The 17,023-nt window shown below is 36.9% G+C and overlaps 1 protein-coding gene across 2 annotated transcripts in view; it reads right to left on the bottom strand.

Moving 5' to 3' along the window:
- The window catches only part of BRD4 (bromodomain containing 4), a 198,497-nt gene that overhangs the window by 65,597 nt on the left and 115,877 nt on the right, over positions 1 to 17,023 (bottom strand). For both annotated transcript variants that reach the window (XM_036742378.1, XM_036742379.1), the window contains exons 3-7: positions 13,920 to 14,057; positions 12,094 to 12,229; positions 9,046 to 9,329; positions 8,099 to 8,458; positions 6,601 to 6,729 (exon numbers count right to left, since the gene is read on the bottom strand). In XM_036742378.1, coding sequence (XP_036598273.1) covers positions 6,601 to 6,729; positions 8,099 to 8,458; positions 9,046 to 9,329; positions 12,094 to 12,229; positions 13,920 to 14,057 — 1,047 coding nt within the window. The remainder of the gene's footprint in view (positions 1 to 6,600; positions 6,730 to 8,098; positions 8,459 to 9,045; positions 9,330 to 12,093; positions 12,230 to 13,919; positions 14,058 to 17,023) is intronic.

Genomic DNA, 17,023 nt, shown 5'->3' with positions numbered 1-17,023 from the left:
GAATTAAAAAAAACAGGAGTGAGTAATCCTCCAACAGAGATGAACTAGGTGGTACAGTGGATAGAGAACCAGGACTAGAATCAAGAAGACCTGAGTTCAAATTTGACCTCAGACACTTACTTACTAGCAGCATGATCCTGGGAAATCCTGTTTACCTCGGTTTTCTCATCTGCAAAATTAGCTGGAGAAGTAAATGGCAAATCACTCCAGTAACTTTGCCAAGAAAACCCCAAATGAGGTCCCAAAGACTTGGACATGACTGAAATGACTGAATGACAACAACAAAACCCTCCAAAAACTTCAAGGAGAAGATAAACAGAAAAACAACTAACTGGAATTCCCATGAGGACTAGAATGCCTAGAAGAAATGAAAAGGGAGATAAACTGCTTAGAAATATTAGAACAAGACAGCAAAGATAGGATCACATTGTGAAGAGAACCTCAAAAGGAAAAGTCCCAGGGATAAAAGATAAAATCCAAAGCTCCCACAAAGAGAAAATATTGAAAAGGAGGAGGAAGAGGGAAGAATGAAGGGGAAACGAGGAAAAAAGAGAAATTCAAATACCAAAACAAACAAAAAAACATAAAGCTAGGACCACACAAGAACTAATAGTATCTACTATAAATGAGAGGAAGTCTTGGAAGACAACATCCCAATAAGCCAAAAATAGAGATTTACAATCAATAATAACATCATGAAGAACTGAGTATAATTCTACCAGGGGGGAAAGAAGATGGATCTTTAAAGGAATTTTCAAGAAATTCTAATGAAAAGGGAGAAAAAGCCTGGAAATATAAGAATCTGGAGAAACCTAAAAAGGAAAATTTATTTGAGCAATTAGAAGGTGCTAAATGTTAATATAGTACTACCATCTGATACTAGGAAAAGAAGTAAGTGTTCCTCCAAAACTTTAATGTATTAAAAGGGTTTTCAGGGAATTGTACTTTTGAAAAACAGGTCATACGGAGCAGATTGATTTTGTTCTGAAGGTTGAAAGGACGGTATAAGTAGAGAGAGGAGGAAGAAGGGAGCAAAACTCCCTGCTTTTCAATATTTGGGTGCGAAGAGTACACAAAACATGGAAGAAGGTAGGTATTAGATGAACTTTACTTTTATACAAACTGGTCAAAGGTGGATTGAACACATGCGCGCGCGCACACACACACACACACACACACACACACAGTGTAACAGCACAGAGGGAACAGAAATAAGCAAAAAAGAATTCCTGTTCCTGACAAAGGAAAAGTGAAACAAACACCTTGAATGTAATCAAATCATTTCTTAGACAATTAGGGAATCACTGATGAAATTATGGGATATAAATGTAATAAAGTATTATTGTGCCACGTGTAATAAAAATATTTTAAAGAGAATCCAGGAAAGTATGAACTGATGCAAAGTCAAGTGAGCAGACTATGGAGAAGAATTTGTAAAAGGATAGCAACATTATAAAGAAAAACTACTTTCTTTAGAAGAGAAAGTAAAATAGAGACTGCAGGAAGACTGATCGATGCAATGACCAACCACGTCTCCAGAAAACCTATAATAAAGCATATTACTCACCTCCTGACAGAGAGGAAATGGACACAAGGTTCATGAAGAGATAAACATTTTTGGACATGGCTGTGTGGATTTATTTTGTTTGATTATGCTATCTGTAACAAAGGGGTTCTTTTTTTTTATGAGAATACTGATACCCAAAAAGGTGGTGGTGTTGCAATTTTAGTATTTTTGAAAATGGAAAGAGAACAGAAGGAAGCATAGAAAAGCATGACAGTTTTGAAAGCAAAGCATAGAGTTTTCTTTTATAATTAAAAACAAGCAGTATGAAATGGAGACTCATATTGTCATAAAGAATTTTCTTTCTGTGGTCTGCTGTGTAAATAAAGTTTAGAATAATAAAGTACATTAAAAAAATGGAAGGTATAGACGTCACTGGAGAAACAAGTTAAGTTTACAGATGCTGCTCATTAGATTGCCCTCTTATTCTACCAAGTGACAATTCTTTTTTGGTCATATCAACTCTCAACAATCACCTATTAAAAGGTTAGTGATCTCCAATATTAAAGGGAGTTCCCATTCCAAAACATCATGAGCTCTTGTAACTTGTCCTTAATATTGACAAATTGAAAGTTAATAATAATAATAATAATAATAATGAAAGTAACAATAAATAATAATGATGATGATAACACCTAGCAGTGATATGGCACCTGCTAACAACAACATGTACATTATGCCTCTTAATATAGGCTAAGAACATGTGATTGTGATGGAAAACTACTATTGTGCTGTAAGAAATGATGAGCAGCATGGTTTCAGAAAAACCTGCGAAGACTTAAATGAACTGATGCAAAGTGAAATGAACAGGATCAGCGGAACAGTGTTCATAGTAACAGCAATATTATAGTGACCATAAACTGTGAAAAAGGTAGCGACTCTGATCAATACAATGTTCCAACACAATTTCAAAGGACTGAAGATGAAAAATGCTATCCACCTCCAGAAAGAGAACTAATGAATTCTTCAGTGAAGAATGAAGCAAACTTTTTTCACCTTCTTTATTATGCAATTTGGCTAACATGGAAATGTTTTACATGACTTCACATGTATAATGAGTGTCATACTGCTTGCCTTATTAATGGGCAGGGAAAGGACTAGAAGGAGGAGAATTTGGAGCTCAAAATTAAAAAAAAATTTTAATGGCAAAAATAAATTTAAAAAAATTAATAAAAAATCTAGGTATACTCTCCATATAGAATTCCACTGATCTAGCATTCTAATAACCCTGTTCAGGAAAAAAAAAAAAAGGCATGAAGGTAGTCCAGGAATACCAGTTCTTGATTAATCATGCTGGTCCAGCACATGAAGAGTTCCATGTAACAGCAAATAATCCAGCAAATGTCACTAAAATAGGAAACAAATAATTTGTATTTTGTTTTTAAAATTTCCTTTATAAGGGAAATGATACTTAAAAATGAAGAATGGAAATACTTCTCCTCATCCAAGGATGAAATTGGACTAAGGCAATCTGCAATGACACAATGCCGTAAGAGAGACCAATGGGCCAGGAAATCAGAAAATATGGGTTCTAGAACTCCCTTGGTAGCTACATGACCACTGACATGTAAATTAATCTCTAAGGCCTTAAAGTAACTCATTTGAAAAGAGAAGGGGCAGGTTCTGGATTATTATCTGAAAGATAAGAGGATTTAGAGTTAGAAGGTTCCTTAGAGATCATACTGCAATGAAAAAAAATACATTTCATAAAAAAAGAGCTAATAAAAACTGGATTAAAACTATATGTACTGTAGATTTAAAATAAGTCATTTGCAATTGCTTCTAAGAGAAATCAGCTAAGAACTCTGCTAAGTAATAAGATACTTTATGTAGATTCAAGAAATAGAAAAGGGGGAAGGGCAATTCTTTACTCCTATGAAAAAGCAAACAAAAAAGTAGCTAAGTCCCCTGATGACTTTCTTAAAGAAGGTGGTAGGGGATAGGATGGATGATACTGGTCTCTCTAAGAATATAAAAGCTAGATAACTGGTTTGTATAGAGAAGTTTGGACAAATTAAAAAGAGACATAAGACACATGATCCTTACAGTGCTCCAAACTGTGGGGTGAAGAGATGAAGCAATGTTAAAATTATTTAATATTTTCAAGTATAATTCCTGAATATACCTAGAGTTTAAATCAGTCAGTAAAAACATCACTAACAGCAAAATCAGTGCAACTGGAAAGGCATGAAAGAAAGGCAACTCAACACTGTCTAAATCCTTCTTTTGTTTCCCTTACATATCCAGAGAGGCTTCATATGTAACCTCAGGCTTCCAGGAGAAGGGATGGGGCCAGAAGTAGCTGGGAAAATGGTCATACTAGTACTACCACCCAGATGATAGAAGGTTCCCAGACCAAGGTGAAAAACCGGGGGCGGGGGGCATGCACATGCGGGCACTCAAAAAACTAAAACCTATTTTCCACTAGTCCTAGGGGTCAGGTGGCTACCCAGTTCTGTTATATTTTTTCCACCAGCCTTTGGAAGGCCACAGGATTTAATGAAGAGTGGTAGTTTTAGGATCAGAAGAAGGGTTTAAACCCTGGCTGTTATGAGTAAATTACTTAACCTCTCTGGGCCTCCTCAACTGTAAAATGAGTGTTTGAACTAGGTGATCTAGAAAGAACTACTACACCTTAAGGAAAATTATTAAAAGTTGCCATGGACTTTAAGGATTTAAACATCCAGGGTGTGTCATTTTTTTTCCTTTAAAAAGTAAGCAGAGGAGGAATATAAATGATCAAGGTAAAAAAGTACTAACGTCTGAGAAAAAATATACAAGTCACAGGAATTCTACCTGTAAAAAACAGCCTCAAAGCCTTACCTTCTTTATGTCAAGTTCCACTCAGATAAAGTTCTGTTTTATATGATCAGAATTGGAAGGGACCTTAGAAGACCTCTAGGACAGTGCTTCAGCCTTAAAAGCAGAATATTCCATACATTCTTTCCGTTACACCACACTATCTCTCTGTGTGTGTATAACTAAGTAGGAAATTTGTGAATTTAGGTCTAGGTAGGCTATAGCCAAGAAACTGACATCACTAAAAAGGGTGTATGACCATGGACTCACCCAACTATACTGAAAAAAGACTGAAAATCAGTGCTTTAACAATAAAAAGAAATTAAATTACTTTTTTAAAAAAATATAAGTATAATGAACAAACAGGAAAGGGGTAAACCACTGTAATATAATAGGAATTTTAACGACAGGTAGAAGTTAATTATTCATTCCTAATAATTAAAAACACATATGTTTATACATTACACAGTGTACGCACACAATATACAGTATATAACGTTTACACATCAACAGCATAAATGATTATAAAGGGGTCCTCTGCTAAAGATACACACACACACACACACACACAGAGTTCTCGATTTACTAAGTGGAAGGGAGGGAGACAGGCAAGAAAGGGGCCGTGGGCCCATGGAGGGTTGGGACTGGCACACAGTTCAAGGACAGAGAAATGAGAGCAGGAAGAGAACATGTGGGGGCTGGGGCCAGACACAGAGACAAGAAAGGACCAGTGATATGTGGGGGCTGGACACATGGGCAGGTGGGTGGAGTAGGACAAAGGTATCCTGGTATCCTCTCCTGGTGCCAGAGAGCTCCAGCCAAGCCTCCATTCTGTCTGTTTTTCTGCCCTTTTTTGGAGGGGTTGGGGGGTAAGGGAGAGGGTGGCTGAGTTGAGGCAAAAGTGCAGAGAGAGCACAGTACTGTACTATTAATAAAATAAGGATGCAGATTTCTTTCAGAACTCTACATAAAGTTGAATTTTTGTAACGTGAATTTACATAAAAGTGAGAACTGTCTATGTATGTAATATAAAATGCTTTTATGACGACACAAAGTAACTAAGTCTAAATCAACCTAAGCTTTGGCTGACTGTATTAAGGTACAAAGGCTTCTAGCAAGGACCCATCAATAGACTCAAGTCTAACTCAAGTTTGATGCAGAGGCATCAAACACATACTTTGACCCAGAATACTCCCAGACTGTTGATGAACCAGTTAAAAATATAAAAGTAAATATTTTTTAAAAATAAAAAATACAAGAAAACATAGGGTTTTCTAAGTCAAAACCCTTAGGTCTTCATATTGGATCTGATTCTTAGGTATAATTTGGTGGCCCATTTCTATTTGAATTTCACACCACTGGAGTAGACGAAGTATTTGTCATTGAAGAACCAATTTAACTAAATGCTGAGAAGTTCACCGCTAAACAGAAGACTGAATGCACATGCACCTATGTGGCAAATCTACCTCGCTTTATTTGAGGACTTTAAATGTGACTATAAGGAAACACTGCAATGATTATGGAGTAATTCTGCTTTGTCTTTGTAAAAATTTCAAATACTCCAGTGCTCTAGCAGGCCCCTCTTCTAGATATTATCCTGAATTGAATATGAGCAGAAGAGCCAATAGACAAAAGATATCTAGACTTAAGATACACATGTTATCGCTCTACTCTGTCTTTTTTAAACTTTAATCATTCTGTAAAGACCCAATTTGAAGGGATGATTCAATACTGATTCAAAGAGTCAAATTTAGTAACGATTATACTTCAATCCCACTCTCCCACCCACAAATCCATTAAATATAAACGAGGTCAAGTCTCTATCAGTTTTGTTAAATTTCAGCACATATTGACCTTTACTAAATCTTCCATTTCATAGGGTAATGATTTTAAAGAAGGGACCTCAGAGGACATCGAGCACAACTCGCACACTTAACAGACAGAGAAACTGAAGTCTAGAAAGGTGAAGTGTTCTGTTCAAGGTCACACAAGTGTTAGAGCAGCTGAGTTCAGGTTTGAACCCATGTCTTCAAACTCTAAATTCAATCTTTCCCACTACATCATGCTTTCTCTCATTCTCTCTATTCTAAATCAACATGGCAAAAAAGAAACAACATTCAAACTCACAAGAAGTCTTCTTGATTATGAGTATAGTAATTAAAATTCAGCTTCCAAGTAGTTTAGCTGTTTATTTAAAGAGGGAAAATCATTAATGTGACAATCCCTAAAATCCTCACCTGTAATTTACGTGCCATGGCTACTACCTCATGGTCAGGAGGGTTGTATTTGTAACAATTGGAAAACATCAATCGAACATCTGCAGCAAATTCCTGAGCATCTCTGTACTCCCGGGTCTCCAGTTTAGACTAGAAGGAAATATGTTACAATTAATAGTATGTGAACACAGGCAGACAGGCAGGCAGACATGCTCACGTGCGCACGCACACCACTGAGACTTATTGGGAAGGATGGCTTAGAGGGAGTATGCCACTTTCTAGTACATATTTAATGTGCCCATGGAGAACGCCTATTAAATTATCCTGATACTTAATATTAGTAGTCTGCACTTGCATTTCCAATAGTAAGAGGAAGCATCAACTGAAGACGACAACTGGATTGGCACTAATCTGCCATACACTTGCTCTGAAACACTGTTCTGAGCTGCTCAGGAGAGTAATGCTTTTGGCTAATTACTTCCTGAACCATGGATGAATGGAGAGCACCCCACAAGGACAACTGGTTTATAAGTCAGAAAATATGAGTTGTAAGTCCTAGTTTGGCCATTACATAGCTATCCAACTACAGGCAAGTCTCTTTATCTTGGTGTACCTGTTTTTCCATCTATAAAATGGAAATAATGCTGTTCATTTTAACAAAAACTCCCAGCAAGGATTTAGGAGCATGGGCAAAGTCAAATAATCCAAAGTATATGAAAAGGAAATATACTTGGAAGAGGTTAACATAGTGGAAAGAATACTAGACTTGCAGTTAAAGGGACTTGAGTTTGAGTCCTGGCTCTGACACTGACTACTTACTTGTATGATCCAGAGCAAATTAAAACATCTCAGTTTCCTTAACTGTAAAATGGACATGGCAACAAATGTGCAAGGTCAGCTTACATGGCTTTTTTGAAGAGAGCTCTTTACCTGTCTTATAAGCATGAAAGAAATGTGAGCTATCTGTGACATATTACTGAAGCACTACCAAAGTCAGTTCATCTCACCAAGAGATGAGAATAAAGAATTACACCTTTTTCGATGTCCAGTGTTCAATAAAGAGAGAAAAACCTGACCAAAATATTAACTGATAAATCAGCAAAATAGTGGCACTTTATTTTGTCATACAGGTCAGCTATCTGAAATACCCAGCAGGGGGAGCTGGCAGTTATAACAATAAAATTTATAAATGAAACTGGGCCAAGCAAGCTACAAATGTCAAGATGGAAAATTTCATCAACTTTATGCATAACTATCCACGGACTAGAAAATGTCAAGGGTGAACATTATTGCCATATTATCGAATTAGGCCAATCTAGGAAGGCTCCTGAGAACAAAATGGTTAAGTAATAGAAGCAGAAGTTTGCCACTGACAACATTATCTGTATAACTGCAGCTCTACTAAGAAAGAATTTCTCAACAGGTAAAAAACATGATTCTGAAATGCCCTAGTTCCAAGTTCCTACTTCTCCCCACTCAAATAGTCTACATACTTCAGTAACCTAAAACAATTACTCACTTTGATTGTGCTCAGATCCATTGGGTGCTTGATGATATCACAATAATCATGCAGGCCTAAGGCTTCCACGTCCACAGGTTTATAGAAAGGCCAAGCATAGGCTGCATGTTTCTTGGCAAACATCTCCTTGATGATGCCAGTGCAATATTTTAATTGCTCTGACACCTTATTACTCTTCTCTACTGCATGCTGCTGGGAATCTGGGACATCCTTCTTTGGAGGCTTTACTGGGCGGCTACTTTCCCGACGGGGGCCCAGCTTTGTAGATTTGGGTTCCGTGGGCAGTGAAGGTGATTCATGAATGGGGTCAATGGTGGTAGGTGTGGTGGTATCTGCTTTCCTTTTCACCCCTTTTTTTGTCTGTACACAAATGACAATGTTAGAAATTGAGGCAATCTTACCCTTCAGTTAAAAACTCCTCTGCCTCCTAAGTGCTTTTCCGTTTCTCTGTCCCACTATATTAAAATATCCTTGATATATATGAACCCAAACCCTAGCATCTATGGAAAAATACAGTGGTCACAGGAAAAAAGGTGGCAATTTACTAATAAAAGGGATGTCTAGATAGCTGGGAACCTAGCCATTTAACAATAGCACTATTTGGTATGCTACATCTCTGGGCATGGTTCTTTCAATGTTAAGAAATGAGACTCAGTATATGGGGCATAAAATTCAGTTATATACTTAAGTGATTTATAAACCAAGCATTGAGTGCAGCTACCTTATAACTTTTCATTTCAAAGTTTTTTAAAAGTACATCTCTCAAAAAACAAAAGTTTACAAATTCTTCGGAATTTATAGCAGATCAGGAATCTCTACTAGATTTAGATGTTACCTGTAAATTTTTGAAATTATGAAAGCATAAACTACTAAATTTGTCAGTGTAAACTTCAAGATGGGACTCTGAGATGGTAAAAGCACATTCTCTAATCTCAAGTCACACTTACCTTCACAGGCTGTGGGGCAGTTGCAATGATGGGTGGGTGTGTCTGAATGGGCTGAGGAGCCTGGGGTGGAGGTGGTGGGGGAAGGGGTGCAGGTGCTGGAGTTGGAAGTGTCTGGGCAGGCACCACAGTCATTCCTGGAGTCTGGATGATAAGATCAGGGGTTACAGCAGGAAAGGAATGAGTCGTTTGTACAGGCGGAAGATTTTGCTGAGGGGTCTGTGTTTGGGGTGGGGTTGATGCTTGAGTTGTGTTTGGTACCACTGAGGCTCCAGGTTTTGATGTCACTGTCAAAGATAAAAGAAATGAATAGTCATATGCAACTGACAGGACAGATAATTTGGGGTTGTAGGTGTGGAAAAAAGGATAAACAAACAATATACTAAATGTAAGCAGTACTCAACATGATGTTACTATACAATATCACTGAAATTCAGCCCTAAATCACTAGCTTTCTGAGTATACCCAAAGCAGAAGCAAAATGCATCATACATGGCTTCAGAAAAGTCCTTGAACAAGTTTATGACTGACCCTCAAGGACAATCACTACTTCCTAATGATCTTAAGAATCTTGCTACAGTTATTTCATAGAATTATCCTTTCATACTACTTAAGGTTTACACTACAAGAGCAGAACATACAACCTGCTCAACAATGTTTGTATATAAAGAAATATCCTTCATATTTTCACATAAAGTTGGTGTTTTGAAAAGCACTCCTGAATCATTAGTATGAGGAAAGGGTCCCAAATAAAAAAGAGCCAGTAGCTTTTGCAATAATTTCTGCAGTCATAATTTTGTAATTCTGTGCTTCTCTAGAATCTATGGCAGAAAGAATATTTTGGGATGAATGAATCAACTGCCATTTATTAAATGCTTCCTATATGTTAGGCACTGTACTAGTGACAGAGAGTATACCAGACAAAATCAAGTAATTTCCCAATTTCAAAGACCTAACATTCTAATGGGGAGACAACCTATGTACATGTTTAAAAAATACAAAGTTGTTTGGTTTTTGGAGGGGAGTGGAGGGGGTGGGTGAGACAATGACTTGGAGAGAGGGAAGATCTGTTCAAGCAGCTGTGGGGATCAGGAAAGGCATCATATAGATGGTAACACCTGAGCTTTGAAGGAAATCAGACATTCTAAGGGAGGAGCAGTGAAGGAAAACTGGTGATTAAAGGTAATGGCTCATTTTACTGAGGTTGTTTTTGACAAACTTCCCTTTTTTAAGGCTTTTCTACAGTTTAATGTTTTCTGTTTCTCTTCAATGCTACTTTTGGGTAAGCCTGTGAGTTTTACACTCCTAATTCTGCTTGGCAGAACTGTATTCTTGTAAATTATATAGGTAAATTCAAAGTTCATTTCAGCTTAGTCTGACAGTTATAACAAAAGAGCCCTAGTAAGAACAGAGTTTCCTCTGGCAATTAACTGCATAGTTTTCGTTATTAAAACTTAATTAGGAGCCAGAGAATACTAACCAGATTTGCCTATTTGCCAATCTATACTTATACTTGTCTTCCCTGGTAGGCAGAAGTAAGATCCGTGATGGTAAAGACAATTTGTCTTTTGTTATTTCCAGTACCTTCTACACAATAATTGCCTAATTAAGTTTGTTGAATTCAAAACTTTTAAAGGTACTGCTGTCTCCTTTACTTCCTAAAAAGCTTTTAATTAAGAGCTTTATCTGGGGAAAATGAAAGGAAATAGGTAATATTCACATTTCTATATTGAATAAAGACATAAGAAATAATTTAGTCCCAATTTATCTAAACCAGTTCTATAGGTAGACATATGGGGGAAAAAAAACTTTCCACCAGTTACTATAGGGAGAAAAAGCCAATTCTAAAACTCCTGGAAAATCATGGCATGCTTCTCTACCCAAGTTTATGCTACCCTAGTTTTAGAATTATAGGGTACAGAATCAAATGTGTCCATTTATGTATAAAAAGGCAACATACAATGCAAAAGATCCTATTTTTGTTATTCCCGTAAGTTGTTTTTTGATGTTCTAGTTGTACCTCTCTACCAGACAGTTCATTCTAATGCAGCTACATCCAAACGTTCCAAAGAGGAACAGAGTTGAATTTAAAAGTGAGAAAAGTCTGATTGTTAAATAAAAATACATTCCAATCTGCCTTGGATTGAAAATGCCAAAAATGTCACTTTTTATTGGTTGGGACTGCTATTAGATATAGAAAAGCAACAATTTTAAAAAACAACTTTCACATACAATCAAGAACTGCAACTAACAATTTAAAATGTTCTTTTCACTCAGGTGAAATTTTGAGTTTTGAGGTAAGCCAACATGGAGGACCTAAGCAAACAGGGAACAAGATTAATAAATATAAGTGCATTCACATTTCCAAATTAAAACAAACAAACATAAAACTAAATGAGGGAGTTCCAATCTTAATTTGAAGTGCAGCTCATTATCTAGTTTTAGGAGATTTTATCAGTCTGTCTGCTTTTGTCAAAAATACCACAACACCAACCAAGGATTGATAAGTAGACTAAATGGTTAGTGGTAGAAAGTGCCATGAATTTAGTAGTTCTCTCTCAATTTAAGACTAATATATTCTGTGAAAAACATTTGTAGGTGCAATGAGAGAGCACCACAACTATTGCTCTGTCCCACGGGTTTAAAACGACAGAAGAGATCAAGGGCAACAATTATATGTTTATTTTTGGGTAATGAATTTCCTTCAAGACTTTGACATCAAAAATAATACTTCAGAACTCCCTCAAAGAATCCCTCCTACCCCCCAATTTAATTCTGTGTAAAGCAGAACAGCAAAAAGAGAGAGAGAGAGAGAGAGAGAGAGAGAGAGAGAGAGAGAGAGAGAGAGAGAGAGAGAAAAAAGAAACAGGTGGGCTATTTTTAAAAAATTTGTATGACTGAAATGGGCCACAGATTGCCAAAAGCACTAGACTTTCCAGTTTCCCACATAGAACAAGGGGCATTATTGGAATGACTGTTAGATGTGTAATGTGGGGTTGCTCCTGGAGCAAAGGAGGGAGTGTCTGAGGTGGTCAGCACCAGTTACTCTACCTGCTTCTTTCCTCCCACGTCCTCTTCCTTTTGCCTGGACTATTACGATTTCAGTTTCTTCTGGGGGCAATTCAGAGATTTTCTGCAAGAAGAGCTTCTCTAGAGCTTCTGCCATTAAGACTATGTCATCTCCTGGCTGGATTAACGAGACACATATGGTGAGTGAGTCAGGCAGCACTGTCCACACCATAGCAAACCAAGTGACAGCTCCGTACCCAGCACTCCAATGTGTACAGCCCCAAGATCCAGCACCCTACACTGCTGCTTTTCTAAACACTGTGCAGTAACATTTTTGAAATAGGAACCCCAAGTTAAGAGACTCTTCTCTTCTTAATTTTCCTACTGAGGGTCCTTGCTAAGGCAATCAGCCTATCAATGCAGCTCATGTCTGTGCCTTTCTTTAACTGTGACTCTGAAGAGTAGTTCTAGATGAGAAAATGTGACTACCTTGGTTATAACTGAACAATGAACTTGGAGCTTCAAAATCTGGGTTCAAGTTCTGCTACTAACATTTACTAGCTGTAGAACCTTGGGAAAGTTATTTCCCTTTTTAAAACCCTGGGGTTCCTCATCTATATAATAAAGGATTGGATTAGATGAGGTTTAACACCTCTTTCACTTTCAGTGATAAGTGCATAATAGTAATGTTTCTCAGGTATACATTTATTATCTTCACAAAGATATAAAAGTCTATGGTTCTCAATCTGATGATTCATTTGCAATCACATGATGTCAAATCTGTACAAGTAGTCCTGAAAAAGCTAAGAGGCACTTACTCTATGTCTCTTACACAGTTTTAAAATGATACTGGTGTGAGGCAAAGGGGACTGGGGGGAGAGGACACACGACTATTTATCAGTGTAGAGAAAGATTTTCCAGTGGGGACTCCTTTCAAATACAGTAGATCAAACAAACCCACCTCCCCATCTCTTCTTGGAAGGGAGACTACAAAAAATAGAGTGCAGGAGTTTTCCCCACTAAACCCTGCAGTGAAATGAAGTTTACATGGGCAGTTTCATTTATCTGGCAGGAAGGAATTGAGGTTCCTGCTTTATACTACATTGAATGAAGTACATTATTATAAAATTGTCAGTTTTGTAGGAACTGTAGGAATCTATAAGGAAAGATTCATTACAGAGATTGCTAGAAATCCTGCTCCACCGCACTCACTCTTTCTTAGCTTATGCTCTTTTCTGTTAAGGCGGTCATTAGAAAGAAAGCATTTTAAAGAGCAATTCTTGATACATTACATTGTCTGAATGAAATGAATTGCAAAGAACACTATATAGAGAGTCAGAGGGTCTAGGTTCCAGTCCTCTCCTTGATATTTACAAGCCTGGGTGACCGTGGGCAAATCAACTTCACTTTTCTGAGCCTTATTTTATTAATTTGTTAAATGAAGGACTTGAACTAGGGCATCTCTAAGCTTCCTTCCAGTTCTAAATCTTACATTCTATCATTTTAAAGTTTTATCAATATTACTCTTAATATCAGCCTAACAGTTAGGGCATGGGGCAAATTCAGAACTGAAAGGGCATCAAAACATAAACACAGATTGTAATTAAAACATCACCAGATCATCAAATAAAACCTTGCCCTTGGAGGATACCCAAAATCAAAGGAGTCCCATTAAATATCTTTTTTGCCTACTGCCCTAAGGAGGACTATCTGAATAATCACCTGTGAGATCTTAGTAGTCCCTTCTCCTGATTTAATAAAGAAAATGAACCCACAAAGAAATCTAAGAAACAAACCTGTCTATAGAATGAAATGAAGTGACAATGGACCTAGAGATTCCCATCAGAAAACAGCCATGCAGATCCTACCTTATTGTAGATGTAACAATTTGTAAACATCGTGTTAAAGTCCTGGATACATTCGTGAGCATTCCAGTAGTAGTTATTCTCCAGGCGCTTCTTGATTGTTCCCATGTCCATAGGTGTTTTAATAATTTTATAATAGTCCTGATGAATAAAAAGAGGTCTAAATGTCAATGCAACATAAAATACAGGTTACTTTGATTATACTTCCCAGTCCCACATTGTGAGTGGCCTATGTGCAAGTCTCTAGGGAAAGGAGGGGAGGGAGAAATAAGTTTGGGTAGGAGAAATTGTGGGGACAGTTTTTAAATGTTAATTTTTGTAATATTTCAGCACATTCAAGAATGGAGAATACATAGATGACAACCTTGTGTTTCTGACCAACATACAGCTAACTAGCAGGTAATTTAGATCTTAGACTCCACATTATCCACAAGATAATGGCACTACACAATGCTGATTTTCCACAATAATTAAGTTAGCTAGGCACATTTAGGTAGTTAGTCCTAAAGGAACCCTTTAATGATTATGCATGTCTCTGGAGGAAAACACATACACCACTCCAAATCAGTAGCCAAGTAGTCAAGAAAAGAGCATGACACCTGAACTCAAAGAGAAGCCTAAATTTGAATTTCATCTCCAATACTGACTAGCTTTGTGTGTGACTATGCATAGGTCACTTCAATTCTAGTTTCTAGTTTCTAGTTTACATTCATAAAATGAATGTAAGACACTCAGATTTCTGCTGAGGCACCTATGAAATAACATATATAAAGCGTATTGTCAATCTTAAAAGTGGCCATCACGTCGTCAACTATTTGATTACTTTGTACTACTTTATGCATATTTCGTACATATACATGTGTATATATAAATAAATGCACATGTTTTCTCATTTTTATGTGTATATGTTTTCCCAGGCAGAATGTAAACTTGAGGACAGGTACTACTTTATGACATTTTATGCCCAGATACTGGCACTGCACCTGGTGCATTGCAGATATTTTTTTTTTTTTTTGGAAAAAAGCTTGATAACTGACTAGGGTTATGTCTTTTTCACAAGTCAAAGAGAAATTATCTGTCATGAATGAGGAAATCTCTGCCTAAATTCTTCTAGTGGCACAACCAACAACTAGTTACTGAATTTTCTACTAAGCAATGAGAGATACAAAAATTCTTAGTGATTCTGTGCATATATTCTAGACAATGTTACAAATGAGAGTGGTGACTGTAAGACAGTATACAATTAGTTAAAATGCACAGTACAACTTCAGAGGTCCAGAAACTGAGGATCGCCTGAGAGGACTATAAGAGGTCCTACTTCTCAGAAAAGGAATGGCTTACATATTTATAATTACATTGTCAGACATGTTGTTTCAGTTGTGTCCGACTCTTCATGAACCCAACTGGGTTTTCTTTGCAATGATAATGAAGTGGCTTCTCATTTCCTCCTCCAGATCATTTTACAGATGCAGAAACTGAGGCAAACAGGATTAAATAAGTTGCCCAGGGTCACAACTCATAAGTGGCTGAGGCTGAATTTGAACTCACGTCTTTCTGATTCCAGGGCACTCTATCCACGGCACTACTTAGCTACCCCTCTCAGATATCAATGACCTATGTGTTTTGTTTGACCATACTTATTTATTATTAGAGACTACAGAAGGGGTAGAAAGTTAAAGTAATTTTTTGTGAAAGTATGAATAAAAAGTTTTTTAAAAAAGATTTGCACAGAGAGTGTGGTTACAGAGAGATATATTTGGAGATAAAAGGGACAGGAATTTCAAGTAAAGAAACGCAAGTTGCAAGTATTTGCCATGGAGAGAAACTCTGCTTGATTAAAGCTTATTCTATACGTTGGTTAGAAAGAGAAAAGGTTGGATAGGTAATAAAGATTATAGACAACTATGAAAGTCTGGCTTTATTTCTAATTTTGTAAGAAAAGGGAAGATAGAGAATGTGACTAATTGCATTAAAATGTCAACATTCTCCTACCTTTGGAAGAGTACTAGAAGCTCAAGAATAATTCACTTAGAATGCTTTCTAGAATCTGGCAGAGACCAATAAATGGAATGGTCACAGAACTAAAGATAAGGAATTAGAAAAACTGAGTTTTGTTGAAGACTCACAGAGGAGTGGGGAACCTGAGGCCACATGTGGCCCTCTAGGTCCTCAAGGGGCACTTTAACTGAACCCAAACTTTACAAAACAACTCCCCTTAATAAAAGGATTTGTTCTGTAACACTTGGACTCAGTCAAAATGCAGAAGGTTCCCCACCCCTGAAAGCTCTGGAACTTTCTTGCTGAGAGAACTGGAGTGCTGCAGGAAGGTTACTCAAATATGGTTCGGAGGTCAAACAAGTTCAGCTACCTAATTTGATTAATATGAAAACTGGTGTTCAAAAGCGTAAAATGACTTTCTCAAGGTATTAAGTAGCAGAGGCAGGAATGAAATCCAAGTGTTCTGATTCCAAATCTAGTGCTCTTTCCATTATATTGCAAAGTCTCATGTTTAAGCAAAGCATCTAATATACATTATCTATTTTTTTCTCACAGAAACCATAAAGCAGGTAGTGTGAGCACTATAACATCTTATAGATAATATAATTGAGGTTTAAAGATTGTTAAAGATTATGAAAGAATGCATGGTTTTAACATGTGTAAAGCTAGAATTGAAACCAAGATCTGAATAAGTCTAAGACTATAATTCCAGACTGTTTCAGTAACTTAACTCTTAGCTTCAGTTGCTGTCACAAGAATTTTAGTTCCAGCATTCTATGATGATACCTATGTGTAAATGTGTGTGTGTGTGTATGTACAGTCACACACATAAATATACATACACTTAACATGCTTTTAACTAACATCAATTGTATTAGAACCTCACTCCAATAGAATTTAGTTCACAACAGAATTTGGTTAGACTAGATATTCTAGACATTCATGTATTTGGGGATTTTGCCCAGATCTCATTTGTGCAAGACCACACCTGAGCTCCCTTCTAACTAAGAACTAATTCAACTGCAATTAGAACTCTGTGTGTGTGTATGTCTGTGAGAGAGAGAGAGAGAAAGAGAGAGAATATGAATGCAAATAAAATGGGCATATGT

This window comes from Trichosurus vulpecula, chromosome 1 (assembly GCF_011100635.1).
Source record: "Trichosurus vulpecula isolate mTriVul1 chromosome 1, mTriVul1.pri, whole genome shotgun sequence".
In the NCBI taxonomy this organism is placed as follows: domain Eukaryota; kingdom Metazoa; phylum Chordata; class Mammalia; order Diprotodontia; family Phalangeridae; genus Trichosurus; species Trichosurus vulpecula.
This window is presented reverse-complemented; position numbering and strand designations above follow the sequence as displayed.